The sequence below is a fragment of the Helianthus annuus genome, chromosome 17, assembly GCF_002127325.2.
Source record: "Helianthus annuus cultivar XRQ/B chromosome 17, HanXRQr2.0-SUNRISE, whole genome shotgun sequence".
NCBI classification, from domain to species: Eukaryota; Viridiplantae; Streptophyta; class Magnoliopsida; order Asterales; family Asteraceae; genus Helianthus; species Helianthus annuus.
Window position 1 is genome coordinate 188,764,711 of NC_035449.2, and position 23,673 is coordinate 188,788,383.

The window sequence follows — 23,673 nt, forward strand, 5'->3', positions numbered from 1 at the left end:
GTAAAAAATTTGATTTAGGTTGGTTAAATATATATGGTTTAAAAAAGTTGAATTTTTTTTTAATAAAAATGACCGTTTGACAACGGTATTATTTCGAAAAATGTGCCAAACCACGCGGTAAGTCCTCGCCGGATGACCCCCCCGATTCGGGTCCCCGCTTCGATGGCGGCGGTGTTCCCGATCGGGGACAAGGGTCACCGCAACCCTTCCCCGAGAACGCCCCGTACACCCTTATATTAAAGGTCATTAGGTTTTCAAAACACCATGACCATCATTTAAATCATTCGGTTTACTTATTTAAAGTAACCGAATGTCTATTAACTTCATTTAACTCCCAATGAACCTCTAGTTCAAATTGAATAGTTAACCTATTATGCATACCTGACTCGGGTCAATATATGACCCGTTTCTATACATTGCCTTAGTAGCCGCTAAGCAATAGCGATGTAAATATACATTTGATATTTATTCCTATAATCATACAACTCGACAAACCATTAGTCGATATTGTCAAAGGGTGATAATTTCACCTTTTGACCCGTTTGGTCTAAATGACCGTGAGTCTTTATGAGATGATATTTATTACCATCTTATCTATATGACTTGCTCTGGTTTACACCGTATAGTCATTTTACTTATAAATCATTTATTGATTCTTTTGACCCATTATAACTTACGCTATAAAGTGTCTTTCACAAAGTAACGGTTATTGTCAACAAGTGACCAAAATACTGTTTTACCCTTATTATCTGTATTGTTTTACCCTATGAGGTAACCACTCGAACCTCATTATCTATTAGTCATTACATGACCAAATAATCGTTTTAGTCCTTTTTAACCATTAAACATGGTTTATTACCATTGTCTTTTGTTCCGAACCGCACATGTCGTGTCGGAACATCATAATTCAAACATGACTTTCTATTATTCATAACCTATAAAACAATAGGTATTAAATAAAAGGTGTAAGCTTTGACTTACCTTGCATCCTGATTATGCTTTTCCGTCATTCTTGATTCGTTTGACCCGCTTCCTTCCCAAGCTTTCACCTAGCTTGTCAAGCGTCAAACTATCATTGTAAGTGGTAAGATGGTTAGATTAGTCATAATCATTCACGACTACTCCATCCTACGATCTTTATGTCGAAATTATCATTCGATCATTTCATTGGTCAGTTTGACTTTTTAAAGTCAAACTGCCTATTGACAAAAGTAATTACACGATGTAGTTTAACTACTCGTTTATTACTTTGCCACTATACGGTAAGTATCCTTATTATGCTACCGTTTAATCACTTATTTACCAAATTCTTGTAACCATAAGTTACCGAATTATTACTTGATGATATTAGACATCATTTAACATGAACCTATCATCAAATTTTATCATATCATACTAAACTTATTTCATAGTAAGTATGATTATATACTCAAACACACAATTTGTTCAAGTATTTCCTGATTACTAGCAAGTATGATGATTCTAATCATAATTATATCATCATTTTCATCATATGATTAATACCCACTTATCCTAGTGTGGTAATTCATCAAATCATTCAAATTATAACGTCATATGTAAAATTTTCACTTAGGGTTTGGTTCCTAAGCATGTATACATCATTAATTCAATCATAACTTCAATAATTCATTCATAATTCGCGATTATGATGATTATCCAAATTTCACAAATCATTAAAAATTGACATACCTTATGATCCCCTAGCTTGGGTGATCATTTATTCACGTTCAATTGTGAATTTAGACCTCGTTTGAGCTTTCAATTTGATGATTATGTTGAGAGTTAGGGTTTTGGCTCCTGGGGAACCTCCTGGGTTCGAACAGAACACACACTCTGAGTGTGTGTTTTGTTTTGACTTCTTTATTTATAATTTAAGTTCATAATTATCCAGATTTGGTCCCTCTTGTTTGGTTAGTTATTAAGTAGGGCACAACCTACTTATTTCTAACAATATTCCCACTTATTAAGTAGGTTAAACATTCCTAGTTAAATTAGTGGGTTGGGGGAATCTATAACTCAGTTTATTTTAAGTCCCGTTAACTCGGGCTTCTATAAACCTTATTTTCTCAAAAGCTTTCTTTCAGCTTGTAATTTAATAATAGGCTTATTTATTAAAAATCCTAATATTCATCGGATTAATTTTATCACTAACGGTACTTTACCCGTCTTTTAGTATTAACGTGGTTTGATTACCAAACCCGTTTTCGGGGTGTTACAAGTCTACCCCCCCCCCCTAAAGAGGTTTCGTCCTCGAAACCTTTCTTACATAGTTCATTGAGTTTTAAACTCAATGCATTTGTTTTGAGTAATCCTTTAAGCATTACTCATACTTTAACCAATTGTTAGTATTACCAGAAAAGTATGGTAATATCTTTTTGGTTACAAAGTATATACGTATTCTATACGAAATAATGTAACTTGAAATAACATAATCTCATTATTTCCACTAGTTTAGTTAACTTAGCGAAATCCATCGCTTTCATACTATCGAATTCTTTATGAATCCGTTATTTTGACCTGTTTAAAGGTCTTTAGTGAAATCTTTCACTTTTTAGCATACTATTTTGTTTTCGAATTCATTTATTCAATTCAATTATACGGAATCCACCGCTTACAAACAAACCAATTTCTTGATTTTTGTCTTAATTATCTAACACAATATAATAGATGATATTAATGAAATTCTGTAAAGCATATAAGCACATACCTTATAGCTTTATCCTTTAATCGAGCTTTTGCTCGAATTGATCTCCCGACACTTTGCTTGTGTTGCCTTATGATTCCTCAATATAGGTGATCAGTATTTTCCGTTAATAAGATCTCATGGGCCATCACTTTGCTTGTGTTGCCTTGTGTTACCTTTGTTGTTTACTTGACTGAGTCGCCAAAAGTTGGCCACTTAGGCACATGAGTTTATAAATTATGTTTATTCTACGCTAATCTTCGTAGTGAATAGCGTATTAAACAAATTCTTAATTTGAATTTTGACCTTAACCGGTCTTACTAACTAGACTTATCAGTCCCGTCACTTTACACCCATCACTCAGGCTATAATGTGATTATATTTCACATTATTTTTCTTGACCGTGATCGTGTTACGTCATGTTAAGGTTTACATTAACCTTTCTTTATCGAAAACCTTTTTTTTCGAATGTATCGTCTTGCACTTTTCAGTGTCAAGACCTGTATCTTTAGTATTTATTATCTAAATTCCTATCAGAATTTATATTTATAAAAACTTAAAATATATGTTTGGTGTTAAGGCACCTTGTTTATACTTGCAAAATCATTTGGTTTCAAGTTTCAGATCCGTTAACCTTGACTGTAGTTCGTGACTACAATCGTTTTATTTCGGATCATTATCCCGACTCTATGACCTCTCACGTCATTTATGCGTCGGTTCATCTTATGCTCACGTTATCTGGTTTACGTATACTTATGCCATCCGACATTATATTGTATTTAATCCGTTTGACTTGTTAATGTGAAATCCATCACTTATAAACAATCGAACTTTATTCTTTATTCAACCCGTTCAACCTCAAAATAGTTGAACATATTTATTCAAAGTTTCTATTTACGAAATTTTTATAGTCTTTTAGTCGTAATTCAGAATCCGAGTCCTTTGACTTTAAATCCGCGTTCCCGTCTCTCGGTTTACGCATGTGTTTATTTTCCTATCCATCAACCAGGTGATTTTACCGAAGTCTTTATTAATGCAACCTTTTAGATATGCATTAGGACTTCGTTTTGCCTTGTTTGGTTGTCTTAGCGAAATCCATCGCTTTATTTAACCAAACCTTTGTTCTTTATGTGACCATGCTTGATGGTCTTAAAATTTCTGAACGATGATTATCATCATCATTCTTTCTTTACTAAGACCAAAGTCAATGACTTCGACCGTCTTTTTGTATGGGCAATACCTTCGTTTCTATGACCTCGCGGGTCATTTATAATTTGGTTTTACATGCCCTTTTTGTCAACCCTGGCTCTTCCGTCCATAATGACCTATTTCACGAATTCCCTTGGGTCATTTATTTCAATGCACGCCATACATCATTTTTATGGTTCCCTCGAAAACCATTTATACGAGTATGCCCATAAGATTTCGTGACCCCAAGATTCTTTCAACTTTTTTTTTTCATTCGTCTCGACCTTACCACATCGGACATAACTGTGCTCATTATAAGAAGCTCATGGTATCATACGTTCACTACTTACTTGGCCAGAGTAAGCGATCAACACAAGGTACGCATGACCTTATTATAATTACCACATCACGTCCCATGTAAGTAATCTCTCGATTTATTTCAAATGGTAAAACTTTATTTAATTGCCAATTAACAATTACTAGTTTTACTCGTTTTATCCTTGAACATTTACAATATTCCTTTTATAACCATTTATACAATCACATTCATCGATGTGATCATTACTTTTCTCAATTTGAATCCTTATTGAGAATACTTACTTGGATGATTACTTTCGTCCAAGTTTATTTTTAAACTAAATTCCGTTATTATCTCATTATTCACGACTGTGAATAATACGTATCTCTACTAAATTTCTCTTGGAAACGTCATCCTGGATATGAATCCTATCCAGGTTTTCCAAGTTTTATATTGTATATGCAACTTGTCATTCACTATGTATTTGTTGCATATTTCTATTTGCACTATAAGTTTAAGACATGTACCTTGTAGCTACTTGCCCTGATAAACTTTCCTTGTTGTTTGATCTCTCATTCGAGATCGTTTCTCCATTCCAGTCTTTAGCGTATATGACTTACTTGTCATACTTCTGACTATTTCTTTATCGTATCGATAATTCTTTAGACTCTCGTCATCTTCGGATACGAGGGTCCTTTAGCTAAAAACGTATACAAAGATTAGTAACGTTTATCATTAATAAGCGCCCGTATTATAATACAAGACTTTCTATGACACGTTTTAACACACGCAATCCGTTTAACTATATCGGTCTTTTATCTCTTTAATTGGGGTAACGTGTTTTACACGATAACCCTATGTGTTGTTTTCAACACTTTACATGCTAGACCGTTAATGTACAGAATAACTTACCAGATTTTGCGATCAAGTCTTGAACCGAACACCAATCTTTATCAAGAGCATAAGGTTTAAGTTCAAGCATAGTTTTTTTCCCCATCATACTTGAATCTCTTAAACCAGGGCTCTGATACCAACTTGTAAGACCCTTAGTCCAATTACACGATTATTATATAAATTCGACTATAATAGTGTATTTACGGTTAACCATACACTAAAAATACAGGTTCGTCACAACATTTTAAGAAATAAAACATTTCCACATTTTATAAAACATTCGCCGTTTAAAACGTGACGACGAATCATTTCGCGGAAGCTTTGTTCTTTATGTGTTCGGTTCTTCGTTGAGCTTGATCGTCCTCCGGTAACTCAATTAGTACCTACATTTCATAAAACATGAAATGAGTTAGTTATATAGCGCTTAAAACATGTCTAAACGAGTTCGCAGCCGCATTTTAACAACCAACACACTTTTGCAGTCATTTAGGTTGGTTGCGGGCCGCGAGGGCTCTAGTTTAACCCCTTTCTAAAAAATGTTCACCTATCAGTAGGAATGTTTATTAAATAGTAGTAGTGTTCATTGAATAGTAGGGGTTTTACTGAATAGTAGGAGTTTTCACTGTACAGTAAGATTTTTCACTGTACAGTAAGAGTATTCACTGTACAGTAGGAGTGTTCACTGAATCGTAGGGGTTTTCCAAATTATTCGACCCGTTCATGCATTTATCAAACAAACAAGTTTGTTTGATCCCAATTTCACATGAACCTTATAATTTCGATGTTGTCTATCATATTAGGTTCAATTCACGAGTTTATGTACATTCTTAAACCCGTTTTTACTTAAATGCTTATTTTGACCCGTTAAGGGTATTTAAGCACTTTTCCGCATAATTCATGCTTGTTTATTTCTAGCATCTTATTTCCACTTTATTTATCAAATGATCTTCCACCACAACTATAATTGGGGTGGATTTAACGTGGCAATCATTATATTCCTAGTTTTACCCCTCGGGTCGTTATTTTACGGCAAAGACTCTTGTAGAGTCAAATGACCAAAGACTTACATTTTTCGCTTTTTATACTTATTCTAAGTATTTATTTAAGCATACTACTTGTTTCCAAACAACCTTTAAGGGCCGTTTGCTCGATTTAGCTTACAAGGGCGTTTTGGTCCATTTCAGCCTTTCATTTATGATGAAGGGCTTTTGGAAAGCATGTTTGACCCAAAATCCCTCTTTTGAGCTATGATCTTATATTAAAGGTCATTAGGTTTTCAAAACACCATGACCATCATTTAAATCATTCGGTTTACTTATTTAAAGTAACCGAATGTCTATTAACTTCATTTAACTCCTAATGAACCTCTGCTTCAAATTGAGTAGTTAACCTATTATGCATACCTGACTCGGGTCAATATATGACCCGTTTCGATACCTTGCCTTAGTAGCCGCTAAGAAATAGCGATGTAAATATACATTTGATATTTATTCCTATAATCATACAACTCGACAAACCATTAGTCGATATTGTCAAAGGGTGATAATTTCACCTTTTGACCCGTTTGGTCTAAATGACCGTGAGTCTTTATGAGATGATATTTATTACCATCTTATCTATATGACTCGCTTTAGTTTACACCGTATAGTCATTTTACTTATAAATCATTTATTGATTCTTTTGACCCATTATAACTTACGCTATAAAGTGTCTTTCACAAAGTAACGGTTATTGTCAACAAGTGACCAAAATACTGTTTTACCCTTATTATCTGTATTGTTTTACCCTATGAGGTAACCACTCGAAACTCATTATCTATTAGTCATTACATGACCAAATAATCGTTTTAGTCCTTTCTAACCATTAAACATGGTTTATTACCATTGTCTTTTGTTCCGAACCGCACATGTCGTGTCGGAACATCATAATTCAAACATGACTTTCTATTATTCATAACCTATAAAACAATAGGTATTAAATAAAAGGTGTAAGCTTTGACTTACCTTGCATCCTGATTATGCTTTTCCGTCATTCTTGATTCGTTTGACCCGCTTCCTTCCCAAGCTTTCACCTAACTTGTCAAGCGTCAAACTATCATTGTAAGTGGTAAGATGGTTAGATTAGTCATAATCATTCACGACTACTCCATCCTACGATCTTTATGTCGAAATTATCATTCGATCATTTCATTTAAAGTCAAACTGCCTATTGACAAAAGTAATTACACGATGTAGCTTAACTACTCGTTTATTACTTTGCCACTATACGGTAAGTATCCTTATTATGCTACCGTTTAATCACTTATTTACCAAATTCTTGTAACCATAAGTTACCGAATTATTACTTGATGATATTAGACATCATTTAACATGAACCTATCATCAAATTTTATCATATCATACTAAACTTATTTCATAGTAAGTATGATTATATACTCAAACACACAATTTGTTCAAGTATTTCCTGATTACTAGCATGTATGATGATTCTAATCATAGTTATATCATCATTTTCATCATATGATTAATACCCACTTATCCTAGTGTGGTAATTCATCAAATCATTCAAATTATAACGTCATATGTAAAATTTTCACTTAGGGTTTGGTTCCTAAGCATGTATACATCATTAATTCAATCATAACTTCAATAATTCATTCATAATTCGCGATTATGATGATTATCCAAATTTCACAACTTCACAAATCATTAAAAATTGACATACCTTATGATCCCCTAGCTTGGGTGATCATTTATTCATGTTCAATTATGAATTTAGACCTCGTTTGAGCTTTCAATTTGATGATTATGTTGAGAGTTGGCTCCTGGAGAACCTCATGGGTTTGAACAGAACACACACTCTGAGTGTGTGTTTTGTTTTGACTTCTTTATTTATAATTTAAGTTCATAATTATCCAGATTTGGGCCCTCTTATTTGGTTAGTTATTAAGTAGGGCACAACCTACTTATTTCTAACAATATTCCCACTTATTAAGTAGGTTAAACATTCCTAGTTAAATTAGTGGGTTGGGGGAATCTATAACTCAGTTTATTTTAAGTCCCGTTAACTCGGGCTTCTATAAACCTTATTTTCTCAAAAGCTTTCTTTCAGCTTGTAATTTAATAATAGGCTTATTTATTAAAAATCCTAATATTCATCGGATTAATTTTATCACTAACGGTACTTTACCCGTCTTTTAGTATTAACGTGGTTTGATTACCAAACCCGTTTTCGGGGTGTTACAACATGTAACAGACATCCTGAAATAACCAACTCATGACAATCAAACGTAACAAGAGGGCATGGGGCTTTCTCCCGGCCTAGGCCCGACATTCACATGTAACACCTCTTCAACTGGAATGGTTGCTTTGAGCACCCGGACGACCGTTTCCATACTCGGACGACGACGATCGTTCTTCCTATAGCACACTACCGCACAACACGGTATCCTGTATCGTCTCCCCGTAGTATGTTGGGTCGTTTAACAACTCACTCTTAACCACCTACCACATCTCCACATCATACGACTTCATTAAGACTGGGTCTGATATGTACATGTAACTTACTAGTTATAACAAGGCAAAATATATATAAAATCAAATGAAAGGATAAGGAGTGTTCTTACTTTGAGATGAATCATGGGTAGGCGGTTGACTTTCTTTCCGCTCAATAGTTCATATAGAATAACCTCGTAAGCAAAGATGTCAGCATACTCAGCGAGTCTACCTGACAATAGGTATTCAGGTGTCGTGTACCTGTGGGTACCCATGAGTCGAGGTGTTCGCCCAATGCCGACATTGGTGTTCCTCCAGGAAAAACCAAAATCTGCCAACATAGGCTTGCAATTCTCATCAAGCAAATGCTACCAGGTTTCAAGTGTATGATAAGAGTGACTACAAAACCAGTTTAAATTTTAGATGACTTAATACAAAAGCAAAATCGTGAGGTGGTTTAGATAATTTGTAGGTTTGTGTTTTGTTTAAATTTACGTCGAAACGTATAATAAGAATGGTTAAAAAGTGATTAAAATTTACGCCAAGAATTCAAGGGGGCAAAAAAATTGTGCCTATATTTCAAAGTAGAATATCAACCGTTAAAAAATAAATATCTAAAAGAAAAACTTTTGTGACAAAACTTCAAAGTACATAAGTTTTGTGATCAATTTATAAAAAATGAAGATTATAATATTTATAAGTTGTTATTTAAAGATTGGTAATGCATCAAATCAATAGAATCAAATCAAGAGAGTAACACAATCACACATCTCCTATATACACACATGATACACATGAGAATATAAGGAGGAAATAACACTAACTCACCCTACTAAGTGCTAACTAACTCTAACAGACTCAACTAATCATATACATACTAATATTGCCCTTCAAGCTAAACGGGGCGTTCAACTTGGATTGGAGAGTGTCAAAACAAACAAAAAACCACCGTTTGGTCAAAATATCTGTAATGAACATCATTGGGCACATAGCGAACACAAAGAGTCTGAGCCAAAACCATGTCATGAATAAAGTGCAAATCAATCTCAAGGTGTTTCGTGCGCTAATGAAATACAAGATTGACAGCAATATAAGTGGCTCCAATATTGTCACACCACAGAGTAGGTGGATAAGACAATGCAATATGTAGCTCATATGATAAAGATGTAATCCATCGCATCTCAACAGCAGTACGAGCAAGCAAGAGCACGATACTCAACCTCTGTACTAGAACGAGCAACAATGTGTTGTTTTTTTTGAAACTCCAGCTAACTAGGTTGGGCCCAAGAAAACACAATAATCAGTAGTCGATTGTCGATCGTCCGGACATCCAGCCCAATCTGCATAACCCAAATTTAAATATAAAAGCTATGTGTGATTCTATAAAACTTATAAAAACGATATAGAAAAAATAGCAACCTATAGAAAAAAAAAATTAAAAACTACATACATAGTTTTTTAGTTTACAGAATATAATAATCAGCAACCATTTCTTTTTATAACCTTAGACCATGTGTAGTGGTAGAAGCTTATAATGCCCCCACCATGGGGCATTATACGACACGTGGCGTCCTAGTCAGCAAGGGGGCATTATAGCAAAAGTGGTGTAGTTGGTATAATGCCCCCATAATGCCCCTTCCAATCATTATAAAAAAAAAAAAAAAAAAAAAAAAAAAAAAAAACAAACATATGGATGGATAGTATTGGTTGGTCAAAGTTGTCAGGCAAGTGCTCTCAAGTGATTGGATAGTATTGTTTGTGCATGGCGTTTTAATTTAAACGCTCAACCCATTTTTTTTCAAATATAACGCCCTATAACGCCTAGTGTAATGGAAGGGGGGGCGTTATGGGGCGTTTTTTTCCAATTTTTTTTAAAATCACGCCCCACTACGGGTGGTCTTATCCAAAACCATTCATCAATGCTTTGACTTGATACAAAAGTACATTTCTTCAAAACATAGAATTTCTGTTATTTTTTTAAAGAATTAATAGTTTATTAATACGTATTTAATTCAAGTACTAATCTAAAAGACTAAAACTCTATTATCTTTTTATTATTCTAACTTGGTGACGACCAATTATATAAAAAAAATATATTAAGAAGCTGATCGCCTGTATGAATTGGCCAAAGGGAGTTGACTTAGGCATCACTTTTTTTATTCCATAAATACCTCTTTCTAAACCTCAAATAATCTCAGTAGTTCATGGTGGACAATGGCTCTCACGATTATCATCGTTAAATTTGTCTTCTTGGTATCGACAGTGTATTCTAAAGGTATGTTATTACTAGGAGTGTTTACAATTTGGTTCAATCGGTTTTGACAAAAATCGCGTGGCGAACCATTAACTATGGTACTAGTAAAACGATAAATCAAACCCTCTAGGTTTGAGTATTTTGGCCACAACAGCTTGTTTCATTTCATCAGTTAACGGTCTAAACTGATGTTACTTATTTTTTTAAATAACATTTGTTTGTATTTGAATTTTTGAAATGATATACATATTTCAGGGTTATAATACATAATTATAGCTACATGATATTCCAAAAGCACAAAATCATAAAAGTTGAACAATTCTAAGCTCCAAAACTTTTTGGTTAAATCGAAAAATTGTCAAAATCAAACTATTTGAATCTCTAACATGCCGACTTATTCAATTTGGATGGTTCGTCTAGTTTTAACGGTATATGTATTTCTTACACTATATGATCCTAGGGCTGTGCAATGGTTCAGAACCGAACCGAACCGAATCAAACCGGAACCAAACCAGAACCGTTAATTGCTAAATTTAAGAACCGGAACCGAACTGTATTATAACGGTTCCGGTTCGGTTCCGAACCGGTTAAACGGTTCTCGTGTAAACGGTTCTCGCGGGAACCGGTTGATAATTAAATCAGAAAATTAACAATTTAATAAAAACGAATCAAACCATATAAAACATTAACTAAGAGTTGCAACATTCAAAGTTCAAACCAACCAAAATAAAAGTAGCAAAGCAATAATAAAAAATTTCAAACCATAAAACAAACTCTAAATAAAACTATCAGAAAGTAAACATCTAAAAAGAAAATATATGCAATCATAAAAAAAAAGGTCATGTAGAATAGCGTACTTGTATTTGCAGGGTGTTGATGGAAATGAACTTGTATGATAGCAATTAGGGTTAGGGTTGATAGATGGAGAAGAATCAGAAGATGAAAGATGAGATCGTGGAATGAATATATGAGAAGGGAATAAGAATTAGGATGGTCGTATGATGTTGAAAAGCCCATTAATAAAATAGGGTTTTAAATATTTATAATCCCAACTGGTTCTAGCGGTTCTTTAACCGGAACCGTGGTTTTAACCGGGAACCGTTTTTACCCAATTTTAAGAACCGGAACCGGACCCTATATACAAAAATACGGTTTGGATCTAGCGGTTCCGGTTCGGTTCCCTGGTTCTGACGGTTCTGAACCATGTACTGCTCAGCCCTATATGATCCTCTAGTGATTTAAAACATTTAATTTATTACTTTGTTAAACTCACATACATTATAAATCAAACAGTTACACTTGAGAATTCGGGTTTCGAATCTCAACCGACAAACCTAACGACGAATTCGACCTCCCAATTCGTTCTCCTCAATAGCAAAACCAACGTTATTCCCGGTTGGTCGTTTAATGGTACGGTCTGGTACGTGACAGCTGGCGGAAACATTTCCCTACCTGGAAACGGTCACGGGTTGCAACTAGGTCCAAATGGTGTGATCAACCAAACATTTAAAACCGATGGAAGTTACTATTATACCCTCACATTCACCCTTGCTCCAAGCAGCATGAATTGTGCCAGCAATTTCACAGCCGTAAATGTTTCCGGTTCCGATGAGTCCAAAGTATTCATTTATAAAGAATCATTTGGGAGTGAAATGTGGCAAACTTATGCTTATTCGATGAGTCGCGAGATCCAAAGGGGTATTATGGGAATACAATTTCAAAGTGTCGCGGGTAGCAACGACTGTTGGCCTATCATTGATACTCTTCTTGTTAACGGAATCGGGAGTCCCCGTTTATATGGAGGTATGTCGTTATGAAGATTATATATATTGTGTTTTTTTCATGTGTTACACGACACACAATTTTTTGTGTCGTTATGTATATATTGTGTTTTGTCATGTGTTAATAAGTTACATGACAATTTTTTATGTCTTTATGTATATGTCACAGTTAAATAAACTGATTATTATCCAAATACGGAAATAGTCAACTTTTTGACTAATTAAAAAAAAAACTAGAACATGACAACTAGGGCTGTAAACGAACCGAACGTTCAGCGAACATTTCGTGAACCGTTCGGCGGGAAGTTCGTTTATGTTCATTCGTTTAATAAACGAACGAACATGAACAAGAAATTTCGTTCGATTAGTTAAATGAACGAACATGAACAAAGGTCTCGTTCGTTCAATTGTGTTCGTGAACGTTCGGTAAGGTGTTCGTGAACATTCGTTCATTTGCGTTCGTTTATGTTTGTGTTTTAATTAAAGTTTTTTATACTTTCATATATTTTATCTATATTTTTTATACTATTAAACTTTTATTTATATCATTACTCTAACAATTAAACTAGGAAACCCTCTTTCACATTGTTTATGCACCATTTCCCTTTCTTTTCTCATTATTTACATCGACGAATATGATCTACCTCCGTTCCACAATAAGGGATTCAAATTCTAGTGCTACTCTCTAGGCCATCCACCTTTATCCTTCATCGCGTTCGCCAAATTTATTTGTGTTCGCTTGTGTTCGTGAATCGTTCGTGAACACGCTCATTTCCTTAATGAACGAACACGAACATAAAATCTCGTTCGGTAAGTGTTCATGAACCGTTCGTGAACACATTTATTTCCTTAACGAACGAACACGAACAAGGCCTCGTTCGTGTTCGTTCGGTTCGTTTACAGCCCTAATGACAACTAATTATTGTGATTGATATACTAGATACACATCTAAGAACTAGCTATCTAAGTATGATTATACATTTTTTTGGCAGATAACGGGTTTATGAACAGCGGGTTCGAAGTTGGACCGGCCTTTCTCGATAACTCCTCTCAGGGTATCCTACTCGATGACGATACCAACGAAGAGGCTTTCAAGGTTGTCCAACAGTGGACCATTTTAGGTATGATAAAGTATATCGACTCAAAACACTATGCGGTCCCACGAGGACGAGGAGCAGTCATGCTAGTGTCCGGCAATCCATCGGGTATCTTGTATAATCGAAGGTTCTCAAGACACGGAAAAATTACTCTAGACTTTATCATGGGCGATGCTAATGACTCATGTGTGGGAGATTTTACGGTTTATTTGCAAGTGGGAAATTACATGATGTGGAACTTTACTATGAGGAGCCTTGGTGTTGGATCAAGGGTGAGGCATTCTGTGACGTTCAAGGCGGAATTTAGCAAGACTGAATCGGTTCCTATTAGTTTTTCTAGCTTTAACGTGACTCGAACGAGTGACCAACAAGTGTTATGTGGACCGGTTATTGATAGCACGGTGATTCGATTTTCTAGTTCAAAGATACTACATTACGAACCAGTGATCTTTTGCTTTGTTTTGGCTACAGTTTTCTTAATTTAATGGTTTGTGTTGTAAAATTGCACCAAAACGCGTTTATATAAAAATTAATTTTTTTTTTTTTTTTTTTTTTTTTACTTGGGACCGTTCAAAGTCAATATACAGCCTAGTTTTTTTATTCGGTTTTAATGGTTTGGCAGTTTACATTTTGAAGCTTCAAACCGTGTAAATGAACCGGTCGATTCACGATATTTTTGGGCCTTTTGGCTAATGAGTAATAAATTTTTTTTCTTATAGATGAGGTTCGTAAAATTAAAATGAATTCTTGAAATTGTTTCAATTATGATGAAACTTATGTAAAATGTATCGTTTAATGTTGAAAATAACACCAAAGAAATGAACAACGAAGAATGACAGTACGATTAACGATTTTATTCACTCTAACAACAATAATTGATATAGAATTGGAAAAAAAGATCTAAATTAACAAAGTGATTAAGAACAAATCTATTGGGAAAAAAAGAAGACCTAAATTAGCAAAGTGATTAAGAACAACTCTTATAACACACCATTAACAACCTCTAGTTCCCCAAGTTTGAGTGAAACACTATCTATACTATTATAAAAATGAGAAGTGATGTACAAGATGGTAATTTTGCCACGCGTATCAATTTTAAAGCAACATGTACAAGATGCTTAAAGCTATTTAAGTTGCAAGTTCTCCAAAATTTTAAGACACTAGAGGGTTAAATTTGGGATTTCACATGGAATTAAAGAACCCTAAATTAATCTTCATCAATAGAATTGGAGGCGGCCAAAGGAAGGGTCTCACCTTCTTCAATTCATCCTCTCAATTACCCTGTTAAGAAGTGGGCAAGGAAAGATCAGGCACACATTCAATTCATCCTCTCATCAGTTAAAAACGGCATCAACATTACCGGACCCGAAATCGCGAAATCGTACACGCGTCGGCAACTCAACTCTACCCCTTCAACCCCAGATTCTCATGGCCTTGAAAGCATCTGGTAAGAATCAAATCCATCAACTTTAACCAGTTGATACCCCTAATCGATTCTTGGTTTATAATTTCCTTATGGCCTTTGCGTCGTTTTTTTTTCTGCGTCTTCTCGATGGCTCAACATTATGTTCCATATAACAAAGCCGGTCGAATTACAACCCTGTAAAATTTTCCCTAAAGGTTCAGTTGGGAAATTCATTTATCTGACACGAGTGTGAGATTTTAATTGTGTGAGCATTATTGTTTGCAGGAATGTTAGTAAATTGAGAAGCAATCAGAAAATCGTTAGGACTTCTTCGGTGAAAGCTGTATATTCCGGTGATTATCCGTCACTAGACAAGAATTCAAGACAGGGAATATGGTCCATTAGGTAGGGTTCTGTGCTTCTGTTTCGTTATTATTATCAATCTATTTATTTATTGTAATTGTTGAATAATTTCTAATACGCAGGGAGGATGTACAAGTTCCATCATCACCCTACTTCCCGACATATGCACAAGGTCAAGGGCCACCTCCGATGATGCAAGAGCGGTTCTAAAGTGTTATCAGTCAACTCTTTCAATACGTGGGTACCTTCTTTGTGCTGGTGAACTTTGTTTAATCTATTTATAGTAATTATGCGCGTGTTTGGCTGTGTTTATAGAGAATCATACGTTGTGGTGGTGCGGTTGATGATGATATGGCAAACATTATCGTTGCTCAGCTTTTATATCTTGATGCTGTTGATCCTAACAAGGTTTGATCAGATCCATTACTTAACTGATCAAAAGTTAGTTATTCCTCTAACGACTGCTCACTACATGCTACTGTCACCGTTTTTAATATTATTGACAGGATATTGTGATGTATGTAAACTCTCCTGGAGGGTCGGTCACTGCTGGTATTTTGCTCTCTTCGTATTTTTTTTTTGTTTTTTTTTTTTTTTGTGATTCTTGAATATGAATTTTGTTGTTTATTTATGCGATTCTTTAGGTATGGCCATTTTTGACACCATGAAGCATATCCGCCCCGATGTTTCCACTGTATGCGTCGGACTTGCTGCAAGGTAATCAATTTATATTTATTATAACGTTACGTAATACTTGTAAATTTCTGTTTTATCAATAAAAATTATATTTTGACTCGTTTATTTTACAGTATGGGTACTTTCCTGCTTGGTGCCCGCACAAAAGGTATTAATTTACTTTCGCTTTACTTACTTTAGGATTTCAGTTAGTGAAATACTCCGTATTATACAAAATGTAGGAAAAAGATATAGTCTTCCAAATTCAAGGATAATGATTCATCAACCTCTTGGAGGCGCACAAGGTGGACAAACTGATTTGTATATTCAGGTATGTCTTCTTTTGTCCGATTTTAAAAACTTAACACAAGATGTCTAATGAAATTACTATATTTGGTGGTAACTAATGACGGCATTATTCTTGTAGGCTAATGAAATGTTGGCATCACAAGACGAATTTGAATGGGTATCTGGCATACGACACGGGTCAAAGTATTGACCGAATTAACCAAGACACGGACCGCAATTACTTCATGAGTGCCAAAGAAAGTAAAGAATATGGGCTTATAGATGGTGTCATCATGAATCCACTTAAAGCTCTCCAACCACTGGCAGCCGCTTAAGTAACCATCAGTTATAATTTTGAACCGTGTCTTCGAATGATATCACCAGCGATGGCAAAAGCCATTGACTTCACAACGTTTTCCCTAAAATTGTAAGTTTTTAGTTTATTTGTTTTTAAGACAAGAAACTAGGGGTGTGAATTTCGGACACGACCCGAAAATACGACACGAACACAACACGAAATTCGCGGCTTTAGGTTTAGTCTAGATAGGTTTCGGTCAGTTTCAGGTTGAACCGGCGAACCCGTTTAGGTTAACGGGTCAGATTCGGGTCAACCCGATCAGGTTGTCGGGTTGACCCGTTTAACACATTTATATTATATTATTTTTTTACAACTTATTTTATGTTATAAATTAAATGGGGGGTGTATTTTATGCCATAATTATAACTTCAAAAGAGAAATTAGCATATGATTTTATAATTTAATATAATTGTGTTATATACATTTGTGTTTTTAAGTAAATTTTAATTTTAATTTCAGGAAAAAAATTAAAAAACTCTGGTTGGACGGGTCATGTTTGGGTCAACCCACAGAACTTCAGGTCTTGTTCGGGTTCATATGTATAACACGATTTTCGGGTTCAGGTTGGGTTTGGGTCGGGTTGAACCCGTCAACTCACGAACACGACCCATTTAGCACCCCTACAAGAAACTGAGAGTAATTATTACTCTTTTTTCTTGAAGATTTTGACCTGTTGAATCAAAAAGTAATTCAGTTTAAATGACAATTAATTTTGATAATACTACTGTAACAAAACTTCCACCACAACGTGCAGTTGCACTTCACTTTCATGTGATCATATATGCTAAAAGATGTTACAGAATGGGACTGTTTCTTCGCAAAGTTCACATCTTATTTTGATCAATTCTCTTGTCACAATTTGTGTTGTCTCCCTTAGTAACTTGGTATGTGTTGCTTGGTTTTTTCATAATAATATCCTCGCTTGTTAAAAAATGTATGTTAAATATAGTATGTTAACCAACCAATTTGGAATACTAAAATTTGTAGGCGTATGTGCGAGCTTTCTTTGATGTTCATGAGCAAGAAAGAAGCTATCCAGGATGGATTCCTTTGGAGGTTACATAACAGAATATGACAGAATGTGTTGGTGGATCACACCCCATGACTTTTGATGATGTAAGCTCGCCTTACCACATCCATTGTGACCCCAAGGCTCAACGCTTCTCAGCCCCTTGAGTTGTCTTTCATCATCGTAGAATGGTTGAGGAAGAGAAGAATGGGGTCTCCAAACTCGCCCTTTAAAATTTTAGATCTATCAACTGCTCGGTAGAGTTGTATTTTGTTTTTTTGTGAAAGGTTGTTTGTGGGATCTTGAGCTGATGTCAAGTTAGACAAACCATTGCTACATGATGAGTCATAGTTATGTTATGTAGATTAGGCATGTTAGGATTGGGTCTTGATCTAGATCTGATCCATACAGGGATTGACGGATCCAATTGGTATAACACTTGATCCACTCATTTAATTCATTGACCCATATAAAACAATTCTCTTTCTATTTATTTTCTTGTTATATTCCACCCCACCATACTCTTAGCTTCTCACTTTCTTTAAGAAAGTGATTTGGTCTATGGCAACAATATTTATAAGGTAAAGATATGATGAACTTCATCATAAGGTTTTCTCTTTTATGTGATAATTTGAATACAGTTACTTTTCTTTTTTATTTAACTTGAGTTGTTTATTTGGTATATTTTTAAGCCAGGCTTAACTTGATGTGGCATATTTTAATTATGAGACTCATTAAACATGACAAGTTATTACACAGGAAACCATAATTGACTCTAATATTAGACGGGACACCCGCTGCAACGCGCGGGCATTCCCACTAGTACAACAAATACTCAAACTTGTAATAGAACACATAACATTTGAAATTGAAGATACATATAAAATTCATAGAATGGTAAGACTGTTGGAAGGTCAAAGTCAAGAAAGTGACATCCAAATTCCTAATCCTTGGACATAGGTACAACGTATTACATCGTCCATCCTAATTCATAGAGAGAAAAAAACTTGTTCCTATAGCCACATCTAAAACGGCTATGCAAGGTATGACTTGTTTGTTAACTTCAACTTCAGAAAGGGACACTACAATTAATACCCTTTCCAGGTACATTTCTTAGCTACCAAGTGATTTAAGATTTGAACCCAAATGTACTAAAATTATTGATTAATAGATAAAAACATATGTAACTTTATAGAGCAATTCTCTCTTCTCTTTTTATTGTATAAATAAAAGGTCAACTAAATGTGATTCTATATAAATATATTAATAGAATCTTTAAAAACATGTATATAATATACTCACCAACTCTATAGTATTTGCAAAATATGAATTCTTGAACTCGAAGCTTCATATACTCACCAACTCTATAGTATTTGCAACCTTGTCCTTTAAGCAAAACCCCACTCACATACATCCATCCATCATTTAACCTTCAAAACTCCATTATTCCCCTCCACAAATTAATTTTCAAATGGGTTCTCTTCAGGCCACTCGATCCGCAGCAATGCTCGAGACATCCTGTGGCTATTTGCTACAAGAATTACAGGCAAGTTTCTTTTTTTAGTTGCATGGTTCTTACACGACTTATACAATGTCATTGCATGACTTATGAGATCTAACAGATGATATGGGATGAAGTTGGCGAAGATGAATTCGAACGAGAAAAAGTTTTAGTTGATCTGGAGCACGAGTGTCTTCAAGTTTATAGAAGGAAAGTCGACAATGCGAATATGTCCCGGGCACGTTTGCATCAAGAGTTGGCAGATTCTGAAGCTCAGTTTACTCATTTGCTTTTGTCACTTGATGAACGTTCACTTCCTACTAGGGTAACTTCTATCAATTTCATTTTTTTTTATTTTAATTAGGTCAAACTAACTAATTGTAACAACTCTTTTTATTTTTTGTTTGATTTTTTTTTTCTAAAATTGGGTTATTTTTAATTTATTTGCACCTCATGTATTTTTCTTTACTTTTACAAAAGTAAGGTCTTTTGTGTTATATATCGAATCTAGAGAGGGCTGAAATGAAAAAAAAAATTGGTATTTAAATAGCAAATTTAATTTTTCTCTAACATTATGTAATTTAAAAAAAAATATCAGAATATATTTTTTTTTTCTTATATTACCATGCATGCCAAAAAATATTTTGTTAAAATTAAAAAAATTAACATGTTATAAGAGAAAACCACATTACATACCAACTATAAAAAAAAAAAAAAAAAAAACTAAACTTGTTAGGGCACACGGGGTGGTTCACTAGTGATAGAAACTATCACTCCCATTGTCCAATCATATCATGTCATGTCATCAACCAAATTTCTATCACTAGTGATAGAAATGTAGGCGGGGTGGTATCACTAGTGATGGATTTCTATCACTCCCAAATTTTTTTAATTTTTTATTTTAAATTCCATTTGAATAAAAGATTGTCAACTCACATACAAGATTGGTCCAATTAGAAAATAGAAGCTTTAAATATTGTCGGCCATTTGGATAAAATAGTGCTTTAAATTCCATTTGGATAAATGATTGTCAGACTTCACAACAACAACTTCGAAATATAACGCGTTAACAATTCCACGCGTTTAAAAAATAACGCGTTAAATTAACGGCGGCGGCGGTGTAGCGTTATAAAATAACGCGTGATCGGGGTGGTATAACAGACCACCCCGTGTGCCCTTAGAATTGATTTTTTTTTTCATTTCAGCACATTTAGATTCGTTAATTGAGATAAAGCAGATCCCACTCAAAAGAAAAAAAAAAAAAAAAAAAAAAAAAAAAAAAAAAAAAAAAAAAAACCTTTTTTCCAACCAGCATGAGGTAATGTTTGACATGTAACATATTGAAAACTAAGCATAAAACGGTCGTGTCTAATGGTATATATCGTAGCCGGAGAAAATGGCGGGAACACTAAAAGAGCAACTGGGGGCGATTGCACCTGCGTTACAGAAGTTGCAAATTAAGAAAGCGGAGAGAATGAAACAGTTTGAAACCATACAATCAGAAATTCAAAAAATATCCGCAGAAATAGCCGGACAATCTGAATATGAGGATGTATTACCTCATGTTATTGTAAATGAAAACGATCTTTCATTAAAGAGACTTGAAGAATATCAAATGGAGCTTCAAAGACTTCACGCCGACAAGGTACATACATCAAACTGGATCTATGATCCAACTTGTTCATTTGAAAATATTTGTTAACTTAGCTAGGAGAAAATCTTTCGCCACAATTTGTGAAAAAAATCAACTTAATTCGACTTTTGCGATTACCAATAATTTTGTCTGTGATCTTGTCGTTTGAAACGTGGCGACGAAACTATTTACACGGATGGTTGCATTTTGCGGACGAAAATAGTTTCTAAGGACGTGTATGTCGTGTGGTAAATATGTCCATTGTCTCATTACTTGTTAAAAGTGTTTATTTGGTCATTGCTTTTTTAACATAAGTAGTTTCGTATAGATATATAACTTATATATGCTTATTTAAATCGTTTTATTTGGCTTATAAATATTAAAACTTCATATGAAAACAATAACAACAAGGAATCCCAACCACCTTCCTGTTTTTTTTTTAATTTCGCGACGATTTTCATCAATAAATGTGTAAAGCTGATGATTTTTACTTGCTATTTTTTTTCTTTTGGCCGGCGTAAGATTTTTACTTACTAACTATTAAGAAGTTATTTCATAAAGAGTGACAGGCTTGAAAGAGTGAAAAACTACATAAGCAAGATCCAAAACTTATCGGCTACATTAGGAATGGATGCATCAATGATCATTACAAAGGTTCACCCGAGCTTGAACGAGTTATCCGGCCTCTCCAAGAACATGAGTGACCGTGTTTTGGTTAAACTAGATAGCACAGTAGAATCCCTAGAAGAAGAAAAACATTCGCGTATTGAAAAGGTAAATTTTATTTGGTCTAATTAACATTTGAACTTATTTCTCAAATGTCATCTAGATTATTAATATCACCTAATAAACACCAACACGTATATGTATCTATGTAACAAGTTTTATGAGTCCCAAAGTTTAGGACATATAATCTTTCTACTTATATGGTTAAATATGGATTTAAGAAATAAGATTTTTGACCTAAAAGGTCAAAGTTTACTATCCTTGTTTCATAAAACTCTTCAATGTTTCCACAGCTTCACAATCTTGGGAATTCTTTGAAAAACTTATGGGATCTATTGGACACACCATACATCGACCGTCAATTATTTTCACACATCTCAAGTTCTACGACTTTGGAAAATATCTCCACTCCAGGAAGCCTAGCCATTAAGATGATCGAGCAGGCGGAGGATGAAGTAGAAAGATTAGATCAAGTGAAAGCAAGCAAAATGAAAGAGCTTCTCGTAAAGAAGCAGAGCGAGCTCGAAAACATTTGTAGGCGGTCACATATGGAGGTTCCTCCATTGTCTGAGATGGACCATATCGTTAATTCCATAAAGCGTGGTTAGATTTCTCATTTCTAACATATATGATAGTCAAAGTTTGATATCAAGCATACTAACGTACTATTGAGCATGGTAGGGGAGATGGATTATGCCGATCTTCTAAACAGAATGGATGAACAAATAGCAAAGGCCGGAGATGAAGCGTTGAGTAGGAAAACGATTATGGAGAAGGTGGAGAAATGGGCATTAGCGCGCGATGAGGAACGATGGCTAGAAGAGTATAACATGGTTAGTTATTGGCCGGATTGTTTTGTTACTAATTAACATTATAACTTATCAAGTCACTAACACGTGTTTTTTTTCTAGGACGACAATAGGTATTCGGTTAGTAGAGGCGCTCACAAGAACCTAAAACGAGCTGAGCGTGCCCGTGTCATGGTGAACAAAATGCCAGCTTTGGTGGACTCGTTGATTGCGAAGACCAAGAGTTGGGAGGAAGAAAGGAAGAAGGTGTTTTTATATGACGAGGTAAAAAATTATCTAATACTAAAAATTATTCAATGATTGTAATCATGTGTGTACTATGAAGGTGTCTATGCGTGTTTGGTTGCGTAGGTGCCTTTATTGGCATTGATGGAAGAGTACAACACGTCGAGACGCGAAAAGGAAGAAGAGAAGCAACGACTCCAAAGGGTACGATCTTTGCTAACAATAATATGTATACTTTATCGTATATTTTCTTAAAACTAACATTAAAAATGAAACATTAATTAGTACATATATTTGATGTAATTTATTGTACATCTTTGGTTTGCTTCTCTTTTTCAAAACATACCTTTGTATATGTGGGAGCATGTATAAGAACTAAAACAAATTAAATGAGCCTAAAAGAAACATAACTACATGTGAACATTTATGATTTTCCATGTAGGAAAAGAAATTGCTACAAAGTAAAGTAGTGGTTTTGCACGAGAGAGCAATGTTGACCCGACCAACCACGAGCGCTCGTGGTCGACTAGACCAAAGTCACGATGGGGAGTTCAAAAGGGGTTCGACATGGATACAACAAGGAACAAATAATGTAAGATCCCCTTTTCAAAATTTATCCTATGTAAAGGATGGATGGGGATCTCAAGGTCCAAAGAGATTTCCACGTAGTCGTCTTGATCGTCATCTTAGAGAAGATCAAGCCTCTACTGTCTCGACATCTTTTAGTCCTATATCGCCTTGACAAGATCCACACATTGTCAAAGCAAATCCACTCGTGTTAATCGAAAACTTCCATTAATAAGTTATCATGATTTGATTGTATTCGATTACTTAATGAACTTATTTGTAAATGTAGAGAATATTAGAGCGTTTGTAAATTGTCAAATTAAATATATATTATAATTGTGTTTTTGTACACGAAACATAATACCATAAAGAAATTGCATAACCAATGGGGGTGTTACAAAGAT

General features: G+C 34.6%; 2 protein-coding genes and 1 pseudogene across 2 annotated transcripts; all 3 read left to right on the plus strand.

Moving 5' to 3' along the window:
* The first annotated feature begins 10,792 nt into the window (after positions 1 to 10,792).
* LOC110923546 lies at positions 10,793 to 14,258 on the plus strand. Its single transcript, XM_022167620.2, has 3 exons — positions 10,793 to 10,853; positions 12,126 to 12,635; positions 13,606 to 14,258. The coding sequence occupies exons 1-3, from the start codon at positions 10,793 to 10,795 to the stop codon at positions 14,193 to 14,195; spliced, it is 1,161 nt and encodes a 386-aa protein (XP_022023312.1). The 3' UTR covers positions 14,196 to 14,258.
* Positions 14,259 to 14,759: 501 nt separating this feature from the next.
* LOC110925409 lies at positions 14,760 to 18,144 on the plus strand (annotated as a pseudogene).
* Positions 18,145 to 19,226: 1,082 nt separating this feature from the next.
* Positions 19,227 to 23,562, plus strand: LOC110923512 (65-kDa microtubule-associated protein 8). Its single transcript, XM_022167594.2, has 9 exons — positions 19,227 to 19,354; positions 19,431 to 19,634; positions 20,697 to 20,954; positions 21,504 to 21,716; positions 21,962 to 22,271; positions 22,350 to 22,501; positions 22,580 to 22,741; positions 22,829 to 22,906; positions 23,145 to 23,562. Exons 1-9 carry the CDS (start codon positions 19,280 to 19,282, stop codon positions 23,442 to 23,444), a joined length of 1,752 nt encoding a protein of 583 aa, XP_022023286.1. The 5' UTR covers positions 19,227 to 19,279; the 3' UTR covers positions 23,445 to 23,562.
* Positions 23,563 to 23,673: the final 111 nt, after the last annotated feature.